This window comes from Harmonia axyridis, chromosome 5, assembly GCF_914767665.1.
Source record: "Harmonia axyridis chromosome 5, icHarAxyr1.1, whole genome shotgun sequence".
Classification (NCBI taxonomy): domain Eukaryota; kingdom Metazoa; phylum Arthropoda; class Insecta; order Coleoptera; family Coccinellidae; genus Harmonia; species Harmonia axyridis.
The window spans coordinates 13916409-13938388 of NC_059505.1; the positions used below are offsets into that span (position 1 = coordinate 13916409).

Genomic DNA, 21980 nt, shown 5'->3' on the forward strand with positions numbered 1-21980 from the left:
AGAAAACAAAATTTTTTTGGATATAAACTGCCGAACCAACACCTATTTTGCCCATTAACTGCTGAAGTTTTCAGAAAATATTAAGTCTGTAGAATAGAACATAGTATACCTACCTATACAGCAACTGATCTGATATTTTTTTACGAAATCTTGTACAAGTACAAGATTTCGGATAAGTATCCGTTGCAATATCTAATTAGAAACAATTGCTACCAAAATTTATAACTCCGAAAGTATCTACTGCGGTTGAAATTTAAATGAAAATGGAGTATTCCTCATAATCGAAAACAATAAATTTACAATTTTAAGGATTGAAGTTTTCGCAAATAAATGTTATTATATACACTAGGGGAATAAATTAAAGGATAAAAATAAAATTCGAAATTTTAAGCGGTTTTTCATATGGCTCTATTTTCGATAACAATGGTCGTATCTCAATTTAAAAAAAATCTTTTTGAAGCTAGAAGTTTATAGTTTAGAGATCTCATGATGAAAACATTTTACAAGCGACGTGTACCGCTCAATCCTAATGAATACAGTATTTAAAATTTCTGCGAAATTTTTTCAGTTTTTATATTTGGCCTACAGACTTGGAAATTTTTTTTCCAATTTAACCACTATATGGATGAGAAACATGTTTATTCAGTTTCAAAATCCTCCTTTCGAAATTTCGATACGAGCATTTCTCTATGAAATATCGAACTTTGAATTGAAAAGGACGTTTTTGTCTTTATAACCATCAATATCTCACCTTTGAATTGAAAAGGACCTTTAAAGGTCCTTTTCAATTCAAAGTTCGATATTTCAGAGAGAAATGCTCGTATCGAAATTTTGAAAGAATGATATTGGAACTGAATGAACCAGTTATCTCATTCATTTAGTGGTTAAATTGGAAAAAAAATTTCCAAGTCTGTAGGCCAAATATAAAAACTGAAAAAATTTCGCAGAAATTTTAAATACTGTATTCATTAGGATTGAGCGGTACACGTCGCTTGTAAAATGTTTTTAACCATCAATATCTCACCAATCAATGTTTGCACAGGATTTTTAGGGGATGTTTTGAAATCTTGAATGAATTCTCTACAAGAAGTAGCTATGGTATTTTCGGAAAAAAATTTTCTTCGTTCTCTACATCAATTTGAAAAGTTGATAAAAAAAGGGCTTTTGGATAATCAAGCGCTGAATTGAAAATATCAAAAAAATCAATGTTGAGTGTGCCTTTTACAGTCAGTTCAATGTCACCATAAAAATCCCAGAGAATTTCAATTCAATCCATGGAGCGGTTTTTTTGTTTCATTCGATCCAATTTTCAAAAAATTGAAGGACGGCACATTTTAACCATGTTAGGAAATACAAAAAAATTTTTCAAATTTTGCAAATTCATTTTGAAAATAAACTGGCTTTTTCAAGCGTTGTAAAAGTTCTATAGATGAAAAGTTGAGATATGCAATTTCTGAAAAGCGAGTAGATCGATTTCGAAATTCCGGCCCTTGGGTATATCAACTTTATTTCGGATTTAATTTGGTTTCTATCATCAAGATCGTGGAATGAAATTACGGAATCGCTTCAGAAATAATAATGACATGTTGAAATGAATTATTTGGAGTCAATAAAAAAAAAATTTTTTTATTTTCAAAAAATTTATTTCATGAATTCTGAAAATGCAGAAAAAAAAACTTGAAAATTTAATTTCTTCATTTTGTTGGAGATTATATGAACATTTGAATCGAGAATCGTGATCCTTAAATTTTTTGAAAATTCGATCGAATGGAACAGAAAACCGCTCCATGGATTGAATTGAAATTCTCTGCGATCTTTGTGGTGATATTGAACTGTAAAACGCACACTCAACGTTGATGGTTTTTTCATATTTTCAATTCAGCGCTTGATTATCCAAAAAGCCTCCAAAAGCCCTTTTATTATCAACTTTTCAAATTTATGTAGAGAACGAAGAAAATTTTTTTCCGAGAATACCATAGCTACTTCTTGTAGAGCATTCATTCAAGATTTCAAAACATCCCCTAAATTTTCTGTGCAAACATTGATGGTTAAAGACAAAAAGGTCCTTTTCAATTCAAAGTTCGATATTTCAGAGAGAAATGCTCGTATCGAAATTTCGAAAGGAGGATTTTGAAACTGAATAAACATGTTTCTCATCCATATAGTGGTTAAATTGGAAAAAAATTTCCAAGTCTGTATGCCAAATATAAAAACTGAAAAAATTTCGCAGAAATTTTAGATACTGTATTCATTAGGATTGAGCGGTACACATTGCTTGAAAAATGTTTTCATCATGAGATCTCCAAACTATAAACTTCAAAAAACTTTTTTTCAAATTGAGATACGACCATTGTTATCGAAAATACAGCCATTTGAAAAACCGCTAAAAATTTCGAATTTTATTTTGATCCTTCAATTTGTTCCACTAGTATATTTGATCCTTGATCTAAAAAATTTATCATTCGGGTTCTCAAGCATTATGTAGGTATCCTCTTAGCTCAGTAGGTATATAGCAACCAATATTTGCATAAATTTCATTTTAGGTAGGTATGAAAAATTGTTGTCGCACCCGCACGATTCTAATAAAACAATTAACTATTTTTGATACCAATATCTCATAGGGTCAAAAAGAAAGAATATACGATTTTTTTGTTAATTAACCAAAATACAAATAGAAACTTTCCAGATTTGAGTCTTGAAGCACGCAAGCTTATTGCCTTTTGTAACAATTAAGAACTTTCTTCTAATAAAATTTAAACATCATGTATATTCTCTTCACAAGGTAGAATGATAATACCAGTTTGTGTTTGGTAATACTACTGAAATATTTTTCATTGTCATTTTAGAATATCCCAGGTTCTTATTCAAGTAGAAGCAATTTATCTAAACAATTATCACCATACATTACATGAAACTATTAACTGAAAAAATTGATTGATTAATCATTGAAATGACAAAAAAAAATTTACTTATAATGTATAATGGAAGTCTGATTTTGATCAAAGGGGATAAGGAAATACAGGAATTCCACATAAACAAAGAGTTCAACTGTCATTTATAATGGATTTTTTCAGATTATCAATATTTTTAACAAATTTGAGAATTTCATTAAAATATCAGTTTTCAAAACAAGTTCACTATATGCCAATTCTGTTTCATTTGTTAACTGTACATAATAATTTTACAAGATAAATTTTCCCAATATCCTATAATTTTTAGATATCGAAAATGAATGTCGAAAATAATAAGAATTTTTGAATGAATTGATCTAAGGAATCAGTATAATTTGGCAAAAAAGTTTATTTACTAATCTTATAACTTTATTTATTCACTTTTAACATATTAATACACACAGTACAAAAGAATTATATCTAAACATTGAAAAGATTAAACTCTTAGTCTACATCCTGCTTTGCTTTGTAGGCCTGCATTGCTTCTTCATATAACCTTTTGAATTCCTTAGCCTTCGTCTCCCATTTAGTTTTATCCTCCAATTCTCTCCATTGTCGTCCTCCTTCCTTGGCTATCTCTGTTACTTTCATATCTGGATTTTTGGACTTAATTTTATTCCTATTTTCGTTCAACCACAACATGAATGCAGTTTGAGGTCTTTTTGGTTTATCCTTGTCTTGAACCTTCTTTCCTTTCTTCATTTTAAAATGTTATTTGATAAAACTTGGATGTACTGAATGTCTGTAAAATAATGAATGAGCATGTTAGACTTAGAATACTAACTAAGAATACAATGTTTATAATTCAGTTTTATTTATATTTGGTGAAATGCAAGTTTCACATTCAAAACATTTATTTTCAGACAAGATGCTCTCAGATTTCAAAATAAAAAAATATTTTTTATTATTGATTCCATTGATTAAAAGATTAAAATCAGAAAAAAAAATCAATAATACTGATTAGCAATGCCAATATGTATGTCATGCTAATAATTTTAAGAATTGCCAGCAATTTGTTAAATTATTTATTTCTTACTGAAATATTACTTAGAAGTGGAAAATAGAAACGGAAAGATATGAGAATTGAAAATTTTAGGTTAGCAAATAGTGAAGCCTCATATTTGGGCGCCATCTCAAAACTTCTAACGGAATTCGGTACCCATTTTGTACAATGTTTGTACAATAATGTATAATATTTTTATAATAATGAAGATTTTTAAAGTAAGCCGAGTGGATTTTGAAAAGATTATCGGCTAATGTTAGAAATAATAAGAACTCCGAAAATTTTTCAATGCTGAAAATCCAGAAAAGAAATCAAGATGCATTATATTAATAAATAATATTAAATTCATGATCAACATGACTGTCGAAAATCAATAATGAATAAGGCAAATATATTAAAGCGACACAAGAGATTATCAAAAACTTAATTTTCAGTTCCCTCCAAATTCAGCATCAACCGATTCAACGATGAACACTTGTTTCAAAGCATATGATGAAATCAGCTTAAAAACTGAAATTACGTCTGACTGCGAAATAAAAAACTGAATATATTTCACTTCATAATGTTATCTAGATTATTTGGGAATTTACCTTTTATATTAAGTGGTGTTAACAGACGCAGAGCACAAGGCGAAAAGAACGAACGATGAACACTTTTACAGTTAAGAAGCACCAACAACCATTTTAAAATACTGCTACACGATGGAAGGACAGTATTCTGGTTGGAACATAGAACGGAGAAACTATAGAAATAGTTTTCTTAGAAAATTCTTATAAGAATAGTATATTGGTGTCTGCATAAGAATATTTTAAATTATCAAAATAATAACAATGAACAATGAATCGTTCATAAATCTACTGAATATTAAATATTGACATTTAGGTTTAGGAATATAATAGAATAGATTCCAAAATTCTCAAAAATCTTTAGGAATATTATATATAAAATTAATGATGAAAGTGATTTGATATAAAGAATATTCAGATAGATTCATTGAAATTATTAAATGTATTAATAAATTAATATAAATATTTGACATATTCAATAATTTCATATATTTCTCAATTTAATTACCATCATTGAAATAGAAAATGAACATTGAACATTTTGTTAATAGATAGGTATACCAAATTAATTTTTTTTTTATTATTATTGTGGACTGTGGTGTTTCGTTCCGAGATCGCTGATGGACTCTTCAGTTGGGCTATGTAGTGATCTCTGCCCAAGACACCCTCTCACACCATGAAGGAGAGGTCAGCCCTAACGCAGCGACCCTCATAATCAAAAGAATTCTTTTAAGACTGAAGGAAATAACATATTTTTCGATATTTTTTCAACTGAATAAATTTAGCATTCAATTTTTTTCCTTAATCCACCTGAAAATAGTCGATACTAACTGATATCTCTAACAATTTCGCATTCTTATTCTCTCTCAAATCGGTTTTATTGTCTATATTAGGATCGTAAAATGCGAGTTATTTCTTTCACATGTAGTGAATCTCTAGAACAGCGATGAACTAGTGCTGTCACTGTGAATTGAGTTCGGAATGAGCAGCATTGCCAAAATCGCATGTGGTAAAAAAAGACGGAAAACCAAAGATTGAGATTGTTTCACTTATCATAAAAGGTAAGGGATTCTCAGAAGAGCTGCATAGGTAACTTGAATAGGTTAAAGCCACATGGTGGTAATCCCTCTTAACTCCACTTGTATCCCACTCAAGAGCTTATCAAATCGATTTATTTGCATTATTGTACCTTTACTAAAGGCATAGAAGGAAACGAAGCTGCAGACCAATCCGCGAAACAGGCACGATCCTCGGACCTTCCTTTCACAAATTTTCAGATGCACTCAGACCTAAAGGCGACAAATAAGTTGAAATCCCTTCAAGACTGGTAAACCAAATGGAATAGCAGCAATAACAAGCTACATGTAATCCAACCTAAAATCGATTCCCCGATAAAAATCAGTCTCAATAGAAAAGACAAAATAGTTATGAGGAGATTAAGAATAACACATACCACGCTGACACACGGCTACTTGATGTCATCAGATGTACCTCCTTTGTGCGATTACAGCCGTGACACTTTTTTAAGTGTAGAATACCTTCTATCTCAATGTCCACATTATGGTGAACTCCGTCGACGAATGCGACTAATAGATAATCTAAGAGACAATCTCATCTCAAAAACTCAAATTGAAGCAACAATTGAATTTCTAAAAGACTGTCAATTGTTATCATTTTAGTTCAATGTTTCCTTTTTTGTGAATATTTTATGAATTGTATATTTGTAATGCCTAGATAAGTACATTGTACCTTGTGTCAATGGCCTAGCTGCTGAGACGCGTTAATTTAAATAAAAAAATAAAGATGCAGTGAATAGACTCTAATCCACGGATTTTTTACATATGAACGTTTAGCCATGTAGTTACTATTGGAGAAATGTAGAGGAATATTTTGATCATATCTAACATTATTTCCGTTCCAATATAAAAACGAATCTGAAGAGTGGAGACTTCTTCAAGGTACTATTCCTCTTCTGTAATTATCTGTGAAACATGAGGAAGGCTTTACTTTAATAATAAACAAGAAACAAAAAAATGCTTTCCAACGGTCTTCAATTAAGTGAGGGTACTGCAGCAGGCTGTCCAAAATCTACCAAACAGGAAAGAAAATTTCATTTGTTTGGGAGCTTATATGACAGAGGATATAGCGAACAAAATATTAAAATTCCAATTGAAATGGCAAAAAAATATGGAACAACCACATCAGATACCTACATATTTACGACTGCTTGAGTTGTTATATTTTCGATTGCCATACACACAAGTCATGGAGACTGAATTTCTCTTGTCGGCTGAAAATTGACTCATTCCTAGTGTTCAGCTATAGAAGAATACCATAGAAAAAATTCATCAATCGTACAACTATAATACTGAAAATAAATCAAATTCAATTCTTAAAAAAAAAAAAAATCTGAGTCAAGGAATATGTATTTAATAGAAATTAACAGTATATCATACTAATTTAAATTTGTCAATATGAACATAGAACAAATTACTTCAGTTGATTTTTATGATATAAACCAAATTTAGATTCAATATACATTGACAAGAAACATTTTTTCATTATCAAACCAACAATAATTTTCAAAAGATATAGAAACAGAGAGAGAAAATCATTAACATTATTCTTATAAACACTAATTATTGCTCATAAATACCCAAATATAATAAAAAAAGTCCTGTTAATGTAACTACATATAATTGACAACAGAAACATTTGATTATTGGAAATAAATAAATTAGAATAAAAATATGTAATAATTTTAAATGTATTAAATTTTCTCTTGATCGAATAAAAGTCCCCTTATTTTGATATGGAAATTTAATTCAATGAATAATACACTGATATGATGCGAGATATTTCTTTTCTCTTATAGAAAAAAGGCACAGCATCTCTTTGTAAATTTTGTCCATGGAGTGATTAAGTAACAATGAAAAATATGAGCATTTTCAACAATATTTTGCAAGATACAATATAAACTTTTTTTATGCAAATAATCAATTCAACAATTTATAGTATTTTGTATCTAGACATGAAAATTTGCCTACCCTATAGAAGTTATCAGACGACTGCTGCAATATCAGTTCGATAAATTTTACTTATAACATTGAGTAATTAGGCACAAATCATAGCTGAATGATGTACTTTGATAATAGTAATTTCATAAAATGTTTGATAAATATGAATAATAAAATATTGGACATAGTAAAGGCACTTTGTTAATTTTTGAGCATATGATTTCAGTATTTTTATGGATATATACATAATTATTATAATATATTTAATAAGAATCACACAAAAAAACATAACAATACATAAACAGTTATATAAAATATATAATATAAAGAATTATAATAAAGGACTTCGTATTAGAGAACTCATTATAAAGTTCATGAGACACATAATCAACCAATAAGGTTATATTGTCTGATGTATGCTTAGACAAAATAATTATACAATACAAATATCAAAATTGCCATTTCAACATAACTATAAGAAACATGATAATAATATTCATGAAAAAAAATTAATGAAGCTTTCATAACAATAAGTAGATCGACTGCAATAAATTCTATCAGAAATTTTTTTACCTACTTTATTTAGTTTTTGACATATATGTTTATTTTGACCATTGATTTTTCTTTCATTAGAATTTGAAGCCTTCCCGGTGAGAATAGAAGTAATCAAGAAATCAGTGAGAGTGCAATAATAATGTTGTTTTGTAACGAAGCAATAATTACAAGGCAAATGAATATACAAATAGGGAAATACAATTAAAAAAAATGGAAGAAACTTTGGATAACCACTCCCACTCGTTTGGTCATTTTAATTTTCAGATTATTGTTTATGAACATTTTCCATGGCACCTGACGCTCAAGACTTTATTATTTTAATTATGAAAAAAACCCTCCAGAGCAACTAAGAACTTTTAATTGTTTACAAATTATAATTTCTGTCTAGGCATAATTTACCGCTTGCCCAATGGCAAGCTGTCAGTATATACGAAGCAGGTTACCTGAAATATTGGAAATAACGTCTAAAATTCTCGGCTTTATACGGACCACACCCTTTATTTTGATGTTTTTATTCCAACTTTTCAAGGCTTCTGTGAAACCATCAGATTTTGTGCAAAGAACAGGCTTTGTTCCGTATCAAACAATCATGTTATTTATTGTTTGTATGACAAGAAAATCGTGGAATTATTACAACCAATAACAAGCTATAATAATTTTCATAATCCTGTTTAAAGCTTGAAAAAAGGCATACAAAAATCTCCTTTAAGGAGAAGTATACACGAAACATGGAATAGAAAACCTTTAATGAATATATATATTTTTTAAAATACTACTTCAACTTCAGGTTTAATTTGGAACAAACATTTATATGCAGTTTCAAATCAATATTAATTTTATATTTTTTTTCTAATGACTTGTGACTTTGGAGCTTTGATTGTTTTAATCACAATTTGAAACAAAATCAATATAGACTTTTTAGCAGTTTTTGGACAAAGAATTTTATTCGTTTCTTCATGAAGTTTAATCAATATTTAAAGTGGAAAGACTAATAATATGCTCCCACAGACTGAAATTGATATGGAATTTGCTTTATTTAAAGTTTATCTCTTGAAACATCTGTGTTTAATGGCTTTCTTAACCTCTAGGAATATTCCAGTTACTTCATTGTTATTATTATTGTGTACAATAATATCAAATAAATAGAATATAAAAATTATTTCTGAAATTAATAAAGTATTTTTAATTATCACTGATTCTCATGATTACCATCATTCACTAGATTTGCAATTTCTGTCAGAATTAGAGATTGCGCTCTATGACTGTACTTATTTTTCCACATTTGACTGACAAGAAAACTCTTCATTAAGTGATCTGGCAAATATTGAGCAGTCATGCAAATATAAACAGCCTCTTCCCAAATAGTTGACAAAATAGTTTGAAGATTTCTCCCAACAGATTCATGTTTTAATAAACCTTCGTCACTTGCTAACACATTGAATTGAGGTTGGTTTGATAGAATATCTTCATATGAACAATAAGTGGCATTCCTTCTAGCAACCACTGCGGATTCGGGATGAACAAAATCACGAATAATTGTCTGACAATTAGCTTTGATCTTTTGTTCTGTATCTTGCTCATTTCTTGAATCTGTTTGTAGAGGGTGAAACACAATGGTCAATGGAAAACCCTAAGAAAAATAATTTTTCAGTACTCAGATTTGATTTCTGCTTTGGGTTGATTGAAAGTTCTTTTTTAAATACTCAAAAATAAAAATAACAATAAATAAGTTCATCTAAAAAATGAAAAAACCTTATCGATAAATGAAGAATAGTCCTTTAGGTGCAAAGTAGCGAAAAAACAATTCAAATATTTTCATTGGTTCAAAAGTTATAATAATATAACATTTTTTGTAGTTTTTATCTTAAACAATACTAACATTTGAAATTAACCGATAACCATTTTTCACACATTCAGGTGGCTGGTCCTTGAATTTTTGGATCAGTATGTAGATTATGACTCACGCCCAGTTTTGTGATCTATGAATACCAATAGTAGCGCGCGAAGCGACACACGGGGTGGCATGGGGCATTTTCACCAATGGTGGATTCTACCCACTTGTGGTTTGTGGAAGACACTGCGAGCGAGCTAGTAGTAGCATAGTATAAGGAAAGGATAGTAAGCCATCGCCGTTTGACGGCAAGGAAATAGTCACCAGTGGTCGCTACTGTAGTTGGATTTCGTGTTACGGGTTGCATATATCGAATGATGATGATGATGATGATATCGAAAACACTATTGACTACCCAAAGTGGAGAAGTAACTCGATAATAGATGGCGCTGAATCATGAGCTATAGATGGCGCAGAAATAATACGATAATTCCATAGACAAACTCCGTTTAGTTAGTCTATGGATAATTCATTCAGTGGCGTGGTTGGAAAGGGGTCGCATGATATTGCCAACAATTTTCATGTTATTATTAAGTTACCACTACATTGGAATATTCGAATATTCATTGAATATTTTTTCGAATAATTGCGTTTTGCATTACGATAAAAGTTTGAATGATCACTTAACTCTCTGTTCAGGAATAATTAAAACAAATTGATAGATACAAATGAATTAAAATTATTCATATAATAGTAGAAAGTGGTTTTCATCCGAAGAAATATGAACAGAATTGGGATATTATCAATGAAAAAAATATAAAAATTGAATATAAGATTCAAACATATGAATTTAGCAATAAAGAGTTCTAAAAATAATAATATAAGATTCCACATTCGAAATGTAATGCCGTCTTTTTAATCGTTTGCAAATTTTTTTCATTTGAAACCTTGCTTTTCTGTTCCCTATGCATTGTGATTTTCAGACATTTCTCTATTTCAGTGGTCAAATATTTTTTGATTCTGAATTGAGAACCGACGAATCTTTCTATTCTTTCAAACCTGGGGTCTTAAAATGTACACACAGCAACTGAAGTACCATCCTCCTCTAACTAAACTGAATCAGAAAAACAAAGTTTTTTGAATAATTCATAGAATTGAGCACTAAGTGTATTCTTGGAGGATTCAATGTTCTCAAAATCCGCTCGATCATTATTTTTGTATCTGTATACCTGTAATGAGAATGAATTTATTTATGGCATTTAGATTGTATTGTTGTGTCCCAGCGTAGGATTACTGCGTCTACATAAGGATCTATAATTGTATTTTGAACGTTGTCATGTAATGAAAATTATTTATGGATTTCCCAAATGAGATTTTGATTTTAAAAATATGACAATACAGTCGTAGATAAATTAATTTATTTATGGCATTTCTAATACGTCCCAGATAATCTGGGCTTAATCCTTAATGTGTCATATAGATTACCGAAAGTTAACAATTTTAACAAATTTCATGTTTAAACGTATCTGCAAACTGAACTTTCCAGATATCTGTTAGAAGATATCAAAGGGAGGAGCACCTATTTACGTATGCGTCAGTAGGTACCTTTAAAGCAACAAATAAGGTCATCCACATACCTGCATCAATAAATACAATTTTTATTTGAAGGGTTTTAGAGGATTCTACGTTCTGAATAATCCATGAATATTTCAGGTAAAAGCGAAATAATGATTCTATTCTAGACAAACTCCAAAACAATCCAAAATATCAATCTTATAAATTTTATGCTTTCTATAGGGGGATTATAGAAAAAAAGTTTTTAAGTCAAACAATAGTAATTTACGTAACAAGTCCGGAAAATAGGGTTTTTTTGGACGAATAGACAAAATTCCAGGACGAGCGTAAGCGAGTCCTAGAAGTCTGTGAGTCCAAAAAAACCATTTTCGGGCGTGTTGCGTACAATATTTTTTGGGCAACCATGTAAAATAACACTATCGCTGCTGCTTTCCATATTTTATTGCGATTGCGATCACTTCCCGGCGGGAAGTGAGCACTTCCCGGACTAGGCCGGAAAAGAATCATAGAATCCATAACAACCGCGATAACGGCTGACAGTTCATATGAAATTAGTTGTCAAAAATTTGCATGTTTTTTGATCGCAATCGCAATAAAATATGGAAAGCAGCAGCGATAGTGTTATTTTACATGGTTGCCCAAAAAATATTGTACGCAACACGCCCGAAAATGGTTTTTTTGGACTCACAGACTTCCAGGACTCGCTTACGCTCGTCCTGGAATTTTGTCTATTCGTCCAAAAAAACCCTATTTTCCGGACTTGTTACGTAAATTACCATTTCAATTTCTAGGTAGCTTGATATGTTTAATTTCATCTATTAATAAGTGTGTACTGTACTAGTGTGTACTGTAATAAGTGTGTACAGGGTGGGGGATATCTTTTGACATATATTTGAGACTTGAATGAGCAACCCCCTAAAAGGGTCGCTTCAACCCCTCAAAATTGAATGGGGGAGAGGGGTTAAGTGATACTTCATTTGAAAGGTCTTGGAAGCCTCTTTACAACAGTGTATGAAATACGTAATTTTGACGAACTGTTTTTGCCAAAAATTAATTTTTCAGCTCAAATGGGCCACCCTGAATATTTTGGTTATTTTTACTATGTACAGGGTGGCAAATTTCGATGTTTTAGCACTACAACTTTTAAACCAGAGGAGATAGACAAAATCTGATACCCCCTTCTCGGTCTCTTTTTCTGAGAAACTAACAAGGGTAGTATTCATTTTTGGCCACCTTCTTTTGTTTTCGAGTTATAAGCGAAAATTGGAAAAATGGCGATATCGAAAAACATATATATCTCCGGTAATACTGATGATAGAGCTCTGAAATTAAAAAAATATCAGGCATTTTTTTTCGTAGAATCCAGTGGCGTGCTTGTATTTTCAAAAGGGTCTTCAATTACGAAGCTATGACTCAAAGTTATGTTTTTTCGAATGAGAACACTAGATTTCTGTGCCAGTTTTTGAAAACTTAGTTTTTCCCGATTTCAAAAATATATAACATCGTATGGTTTGTATTAAAATAAATAACAAAAAATGCTCAAAAACCTTTTTTTACCTAAGAGTCTCAATATTTCTATGGTTTCAACTGTTGATGAGCACAGAAAAATTGAGTTTCCTATATCAAGAGCAGTGTCCTTCCGTCAATCTAATTATTTCTATGTTTTTTACTAATTTCTACAAAATTTGAATCTAGATATATTTCATAAAAATACTTACGAAAATATGAATAAACTCGGAGAAAATTTCCTAGGTTGCTTGAATACAGTTTCAAATATTCATCTATTGAATTTGGTGCGAAATATCAAGAAGATGTGTCGACTATGCATTGTGCAATTGTTGCCATTATTAGGTTAAATATTATTTCTTGTTTGTTCCTTCATAATAAAATTGTTGAGTTCAATCATATATGCGTTGTTTCATATGCTATTTGAAATGGATTTGTACTTGTGCGTATTCATTCTGGAGACCTATGAAAATAATCTTCTGATACATCCATCTCATTACAACTCTTTTGATTGAAACATTCGATCTTGTGGATCTTTTCGTTATCTCCAAATCAATTTTTAGATAAATAATTCATAAAATATATCTAGATTCGAATTTAGTAGAAATTAGTGAAAAGCATAAAAATAATCAGATTGACGAAAGGACACTGCTCTTTTTATAGAAAGCTCAATTTTTCTGTGCTCATCAACAGTTGAAATCATAGAAATATTGGGACTTTTAGATAAAAAAAGTTTTTGACCATTTACTATCATTTATATTGATACAAACGATACGATATTATATATTTTTGAAATCAGGAAAAATTCAGCTTTCAAAAAATTACACAGAAATATAGTGTTCCCATTTAAGAATACATAACTTTGGGTCATAGCTTTGTAGTTGAAGACCCTTTTGAAAATACAAGCACGCCACTAGATTCTACGTAAAAAAATGCCTGAATAATGTCTTAATTTCAGAGCTCTATCATCAGTATTAGCGGAGATATAAATGTTTTTCGATATCGCCATTCTTCCAATTTTCGCTTATAACTCGAAAACAAAAGAAGGTGGCCAAAAATGGATACTACCCTTGTTAGTTTCTCAGAAAAAGAGACCGAGAAGGGGGTATCGGATTTTGTCTTTCTCCTCTGGTTTAAAAGTTGTAGCGCTAAAACATCGAAATTTGCCCACCCTGTACATAGTAAAAATAACCAAAATATTCAGGGTGGCCCATTTGAGCTGAAAAATTAATTTTTGGCAAAAACAGTTCGTCAAATTATGTATTTCATACACTGTTGTAAAGAGGCTTCCAAGACCTTTCAAATGAAGTATCACTTAACCCCTCTCCCCCATTTAATTTTGAGGGGTTGAAGCGACCCTTTTAGGGGGTTGCTCATTCAAGTCTCAAATATATGTCAAAAGATATCCCCCAAACAAAATCATTCGATGTGTTTCAGGAAACTATGGGATAAGAAATACACCAAGTGGCTTGTCTAAAATGGGACTCCTTGTATGAGAAATTCAAAATTATAATAATTCCATACCAAATAATGATTGTATATCTGTAATTCAACAGACTGACAAAACAAATTGGGCTGAAGAAAAGTAATTTGAACAGTTAACATATAATATTTAGTTGGTAATTCATTCTTTTAGAAAATAAGATTTATGTTGCAAGTATCAAATGATACTATGTATCAGTATTAAAGCAAATTAGGTAAACCAATATCATACCTTTAATTCAGCTAAGCAAAGTATTGGTCTATTGCTTTTTCTATTTGCACCAAAATAAGTTTCAGGAAATGTATCAATAAGAACAATTATTCCTGGTCCCCCAATCTTCCACTGTGAGATATGTTTCTTGATATGCCTTTGAGCTGCTAATCCAGCAATTAAAAAAATGTTCATCACAGTTGTTTGTTCAATGCCTATAAATTTATTCCAAGTTATTTTTTTATTACCAGAATATAAATATATTCAAGATTTTAATGTCACATTACCTTGAAACCTGGTGAATGCATTGAATAGATAATAATTTGAGTGTTATTTCTATTTTCATCATATATTTAAAAATAAGAGTTCATAAAATAAAAAAGAAGCTACCTAATCTAACTGCAGTTTTTTCTATATCTTCACAGTTGCACCAAGCCCATAATACTTCTAGAATTTTATAATAGCTGCAGTCAATAGTTTCTAAAGGTGAACCTTGTCTTATAGAACATGTCTGCTTACATTGTAGGCAAATCCCTTCAAACAAATCAAATCTTCCAGAGGGATACCATTGCATATTTTTATTGCAATCTTTACAATATTTTGATTTGTGTATTAGACCCATACTTTGCATTAAATGGAAGGATTCAGTTTCAAAACTAGAAATAGAATGGAATTAAATATAGTGATATATCACTAGAAGTTATTGATTGATATGGGTCCCCTATGCTTGTGTTAAAATCATTATCATGCTCAAGCAACAAGTGTCAAAATCAACAAGTTTATTAATTAATAACCAAATAGAGGGACTCTTCAAATAGTAACAGCTGCTAATAGTATCTATGTAATTTCTATTAGAAAATATTTAAGGTTCTATCAATGTTATAAATCAACACAAATGATTCTTTATTTGTTTTTTTTTTCAATAAAATGAAATACTAAATAACTTGCACTCACTTTTCAGTATTAGTCAAAAAAACGAATTGTGAGTTATTATATATATTATTTATTTCATCTTCGATATCTCCCAACATTTTTCTTTTCTTTAATCAAAAAATCAAACAAATAAACAAAGACTTTTAATTCTCACGCTCGCTCACTCACAAGATCAAAGATCATCACAGAATAGTAATCTGTGATTATATCACAGATTACTAGTCTGTGATTATATAGTCCATTCAGGAATTATTGACATCCCGTGGCTCAGAGAAATCGAAATTAAGTTAAATAAATACTTCTTAATTTCAAAAATTCTACACCATAGGCAAATCACAAACAACCCAAGCTTCTTAGAACTAGTTTATCTATGGTTACTTCATTAATGGAAATGGAATGGAAAATCTACCGGGTCAATAAGAGAAGAAGAAGAAAAGAAATGGACCAAAGACCTAAAGGTCTATGGACAACAACAACATCTATAATGGTTGTCAATTGTCATGTTACATGTAGTTAAGTAGTTCGGCCATCAATATCTTCAATTGCGAATTACGTTTATCTTGGACATCCCCTTAATTAATAGGGTGAAGATTTAATTTGAATTGTGAATAAAACTAAAACATCAACATGGGTAAAGGTTTCAATAATTATATGTGCAAGAAATTTTTCCACCCCGCTTCTAGGGATAATCTGAAAAGGGTAAGTGTATGCGATTTACGAAGTATATTGAATAATAACTTACAAAAAAGATGTTTTCGACAAAGTTGTAATCCAATAATTAATGGTAATTGTTAAGATGGTCATAATTTTCAGTTTCAAAAATAACATATGTACTATCCCATTTAGCTGTATAGATTTGGAATCAGTCTTTAGTAAAATAATGTAAAATAATAATAATATTCTAATAAAACACTTTCAGGTGTGGATGGCACAACAAAAAGCTGAAGCATATAAAAAAAAACAAGAAGAATTAAGGCAGCAATATGAAAAAGAGCAAGATCTCCATGATAATAAGGCTATGCTGAGCAAAGAGAGCAAGGATAAACTCAGTATCAATTTCATGTATGAACCACCACCAGGCGCTAAAAAAGAACGGGAACGTGAAGATAACGAACCGGAATATAAGTTTGAATGGCAAAGGAAATATAATGCACCTCGTGAGAGCTACTGCAAGGGAGATCAAGAAATTAGAGATCAGCCTTTTGGCATTCAAGTTCGCAATGTACGATGTATTAAATGTCACAAGTGGGGTCATATTAATACAGACAAAGAATGTCCAATGTATAGTCTTTCCATGAGTGCTGCAAGGTCTTTAGAGAATTCTGAGATAATGGATCAAAATACACTTGTGAATCAAATGTTGGATGAAGGGTTGGCTTTGAAAAAGCAACATGCCTCTTCTTTTGAGTCTTCTACACACAAGTTGATTATGAATGGAGAAGAGAACTGGGAAGCAACTTTTCTAAAATCATTAACTTTCAAACAAAAAAAGGCCCTACTGAGGTAAGCAAGTACCTTTTTATTTTTCAACTTATTTGATAGTGTTTGCTCATTCTGTGCTAGAGAGATTTGAAGCATAAATCATTCTGGTTATTTAATTTCAATAATTTTTGGAATTGTTTGAAGAATCCTATCTGGTTATTGTACAGTTTACATTTTTAGAATGTGTTGGAAACTGTTTGAAGAGTTTATACAAAATTCAATACTAATTTTGATTTTCTTGATTCTTTAAAAGATATTTCTTTTTATCCGTTTGATGATCATTCTTGCTTTTGAATTCGAAATGCATAATAACATATCATTTGCTGGGCTGTAATAGAAAGGATGTTTGGGATTTCCAGAATTATTTATATTTTGCAAAACAGCAATAGCGCGTTCAGCCGACTCAACAGTTGTATTTATTCTAAGAATTTCCTGCTGAACGCATTCTATCAGTTTCCGCTACAGAGCGGTCGCCATTTATGCCGAATTTATTTTATGCTACTTTTTGGTAACGAGTTGAGTAATTGACATCAGTGACAGTGAATTTGGGACGAAATTTAAATTAAAATATAGCAATAATAGTAAATGAAATATATTCGTTTACAAACATCCTGTAATGTTACTCTCAGTAAAGCTCTCTATATCTCTATTAATAAATAATCGGCTAATATTTGGAAATACATGATGAAAATAAATAGGTAAAATTTTACCTATTTATTTTCATCATGTATTTCCAAATATTAGCCGATTATTTATTATTATTTACGATGAAAGTCGCTTAGGCTAAATACGGAAGATTTTCCTTGTTGACGTGGGATTCTGCTTTTTCGAAGTATTCATGGAGGAGGTAGTTAGGTTATTTGTCCGCTGGGTGGCGCTCTGCAGTAATTCATACTGACTAGCGACTGCCAGCGTTCAATAAGACGCCTGCTATTTCGTTTGTTTGTCATCTTGGGTAGGGTTATGCGGTACTGATGATCCCTAATAAGGGTGAAACCGGTATATCGCTATCCTCCCTTGATGACATGCATTCTCCTTGGGTTGCTTTCGATTGTGAATCCTACGTAATGGCGTGGAGACCTTCTGTCTGACAATGGTTGTGTGGATGGCATTTTCCTAGTGCTGATACATTAACCAGATAAATAGTTAATATCGTATGATATAATTACTCAATTGGAAACTTTACCTATTTATTTTTATTTATTTTCTCTCTATATCTCATTACCTCTGTAAGTCGAATTTAATCAAAAATGACCTATATAACTCGAACCACGCCAATGTCTAACTATACGTAACTCGACAGAAAATCTTGTGTGTGGTGTTTTGAGTTAACGTGAGTCCACTGTAGTAATATAACCGAAAGCAAACTTGGAAATTAAAATCGATATTATAACAGAAAATTGTCTCTCATCATAACATAACCTTCAAGAAGGACCCACAGAACCTATTCCTGTCAAGAAAAGGAGAAACCCGTCCCGCAGAGATAACATTACCAAACTGATAATTTTCAGTAGCGTGAGCTACTTATGCTACAGATCTTTCTGTTGAATGCGCTCAATGACAAACATATATTTATTACAATAACATGACATAAAAAACAATTGACTTTGGATACAACTCACTAGAAATAAACTAATTTCTAACAACAATATTTTTATTTTTTACAGGAAGTTGGAAAAAATTGAGAAAAAGCTGACCAAGAAAAAGTCTAAAAAGCCTACAGATAGTGAAGAATCTGAAGATGAATATCGTCATAAGAGAAAACGGAGAGACAGTCAATCAACTAAAATGAAAATGAACCGAAAAAAATATAGGGATCAATAAGAAAATGGAAAATGAAACATGATTATCAAGAAAAATTAAAAAAGCTAAAAAAAATTAGAAATCTTAAAGTAAAATTTTGAGAACTTGCTGAATTTTCCATAAAAAATCCAGAAATACCATTTGCTATTTTTTCAAATATCTCTAGTCTTAGGAAAATCCCAATTGTACATATTTCATTGTATATAATAAATATTATAATTCAGAACAAACGTATTTTTTTATATTCCTAATAATTGTCATGAGTTATATGAATATATTTTGTGAGTATTCGGTTATAATTAAAAATATTTTTAATCATAAAAAGGTTCGAATCTCTTCATCTCACTGAGAAACATAAGACGAATATTGGATGTAACATGCAAAAGGTATGCCTTGGAACCGTGACACAATCAATTCAGTTAACTCTACATGTGAAAACATATTAACAATTTTAACTACAATTAATGAGGAACATAGTCTGTTAAAGACAGCTAATATAACAATGAAGATGGTATAAACACAACAATGTAAAATTTCATTCAATAAAAATATACAGGGCGAGTCAATAGTACTCGATATCTCTGAAGTGTAACAGTCATTCCCATCTGGATTATACACTGGTGTCTTGAAAATCGCTAAGGTTCTCCCCGTATACAAGAAAAATGATGATGACGACATTTCTAATCATTGTCCCATATCTCTTTTGAAAGTCATGGAGAAGTTGGATTATTTGAATAAGTTTTCTGAAAGCCAGCATGGCTTCTGACTCACCGATCAACCAGTACAGCTGCTTGTGATTTACTTGGTTTTATTTACGATTGTCTTGATGGCGGATCCTATTTTGCAGGGCTCTTTTTCAATAAATCAAGAGCATTCGACTGCCTTTATTTGAAGTTAATTCTGGCTAATCACACAGCCTCGGTTAACTAACTCAGCAGTGCAAAATGTAGTTCTTGAGCAGTGCTCATCACTACGCCTCAGTTAGGGGTGTTTTTCTCGAGTGGATCAAGGATTTTTTAAATAGTTGGTACTTCTATGTTCGTGTAGGCCAACAGGAATCAACTAGATATTCAGTCGAGTTGGAAGTCTTCTATTAATCAAGATAGTATTGTTTGCTGACGATACATCTTTTATAATTTCCACATCCAGTCTGTTGGAACTGACAGCCAGGTGTGAACTTGTGGTCCGCGTTTTCACTGATTGGTGTTTTCGATACTCATTAATTCTTAATGTCAATAAAACTGAAATGGGTCACCAGTTAAACTCAGAGCCCCCGGCGGTATTTTCCGTTTCCTATGGGGCTAGCGCAACCAGTTGCTCTAATCCATTAGGGAACGGAGACGCGCGAGACAGCTCCGTTCCCTATATGTGGCTAGCGCAACTCGCACATTTTTTAAACATGCTTTCTGCTTACATGCAAAAAAAATTTGTGCATATACACCTATATTGTTATATTTATGTTTAAAATGATAATTTAAATTTGTTTTCTTGAGATCAGGCATATTTTAGTTGGGTTATTCAATTTCTCAATTTAGCTCTCATTTATAATTCTTTAGATCATTGGGTAGTTTATTTATGCCCACGATAAATTGGCAGCACAATTTAATTTTTAATTCTTCTATGAATAGTTCATGCAAAAATAATAAATAGTATTCGATATTAGGATTTCATGTTAACTTCAATAATATTTGATTTCAATTGTAGGTATGAATGTAAATGTAAGCCTGCATTCATACTGAAAAAGGTACCTGTGCAAATTTATTTGAATATCTAATTTTTGAGAATGACAATCCTAATTATTATACTCTACCTAAAGAAATATTATCGAATAATTAAAAATCTCATTTTGATCACTCTTTTCCATAAAAATTTCTTATTTAGACTGTTAATTTTGGCTGTTTTAGTTGATTAAATACTTGAAAATAGTCAGTTCAAATTCTTAAAAACTATCTGGCACCCTTTCTTATATTGTGCAATTATATAATACCCAATACCTTTCGACTGAAGTAAAGTTGCAACCACACTTTTGACTTAATGTTTTTGATAAATAGCTCGTCCTTTCCGTAACAATGCCATTACCTTTATCGGTGTTTTTATTTCGAATATACAGGATTTCCCAAATTCGATGCTCACTGAAAGCATTTCGAGAACTATAAAAGACTTAGGTCCGGTTTTTTCACATGCAAATAAAAAAATTTATATGACACAATAGATAACAGAAATCAAATACTGTTTTACAGATATAGAGGAGAGTTGGTGTTTTTCAATAGGACACCTATATTTTTTAGCAGTTTTTTCGAAAAGCATCGGATTTTCAAAAATATCACCCGTTTTAGAGATATTGAGTTTTTTACTTAATTTTTTTCATGGGACACCTCATATATAAATATTTTTCATATATTTCGATATTAAATTCATTATGTGTCCAAGTATAATTCCAATTAAAAGACTCTGCTCTATATCTCCAAAACGATAATTGATTTATAATTAAATGGGACACCCTATATATGACTCGACTACAATTATACAATAGACACAAAATGCATGCGTTATAGGAGCGCAACTAGTGTATAAGTTGGGCTAACCACATAGGGAACTGAGTTGTCTCCGTTCCCTAACGGATTAAGGCAACTGGTTGCGCTAGCCCCTTATATTATTATATTAGGAAACGGAAAAATGCTTCCCGGCGGGTGATTTAAAAGTGTTCGAATTGCGTAAGGTTTCTTGGACTGTAGGTTGACGCGGTTCTCAGTTGAAGAAGCCACGTCGACTCAGTATGTTCGAGATTGAGTAGTGCATTTTTCGCCATTAGACGTCTCAAGCAAGTACTCTGATTTGTGTCTATTATTCTTAGGCCTACTCTCACCTGGGCTACAAACTTTGTGTTATGGGGAGGATCCTTCTTGAGTCATCATGCATTCATCGCACAGAAAAAATCATACGACTCATAGATACATATATATATTTTTTGACGGAATCTATGCAGTGTATTCCGTCTTAGAGAAGGAATAAAATATTATTATTATTAATTAATTCCACCTTTTCAATATTATAAACTCCAAGAG

General features: G+C 31.0%; 2 protein-coding genes and 1 long non-coding RNA gene across 3 annotated transcripts; 1 reads left to right on the plus strand and 2 right to left on the minus strand.

Annotated features, from left to right (window-relative positions):
- Nucleotides 1-3298: 3298 nt before the first annotated feature.
- Nucleotides 3299-5693, minus strand: LOC123680533. The gene is made up of 2 exons (XR_006747527.1): nucleotides 4545-5693; nucleotides 3299-3693 (listed from the first exon to the last, which is right to left on the minus strand). It is a non-coding gene; the product is annotated as an uncharacterized LOC123680533 (long non-coding RNA).
- A 1237-nt stretch (nucleotides 5694-6930) lies between these two features.
- On the minus strand, nucleotides 6931-15827 carry LOC123680530. Its single transcript, XM_045618470.1, has 4 exons — nucleotides 15652-15827; nucleotides 15088-15353; nucleotides 14719-14912; nucleotides 6931-9722 (listed from the first exon to the last, which is right to left on the minus strand). The coding sequence occupies exons 1-4, from the start codon at nucleotides 15726-15728 to the stop codon at nucleotides 9282-9284; spliced, it is 978 nt and encodes a 325-aa protein (XP_045474426.1). The 5' UTR covers nucleotides 15729-15827; the 3' UTR covers nucleotides 6931-9281.
- Nucleotides 15828-16108: 281 nt separating this feature from the next.
- LOC123680531 (corepressor interacting with RBPJ 1) lies at nucleotides 16109-19141 on the plus strand. Its single transcript, XM_045618471.1, has 3 exons — nucleotides 16109-16329; nucleotides 16550-17133; nucleotides 18780-19141. The coding sequence occupies exons 1-3, from the start codon at nucleotides 16258-16260 to the stop codon at nucleotides 18934-18936; spliced, it is 813 nt and encodes a 270-aa protein (XP_045474427.1). The 5' UTR covers nucleotides 16109-16257; the 3' UTR covers nucleotides 18937-19141.
- Nucleotides 19142-21980: the final 2839 nt, after the last annotated feature.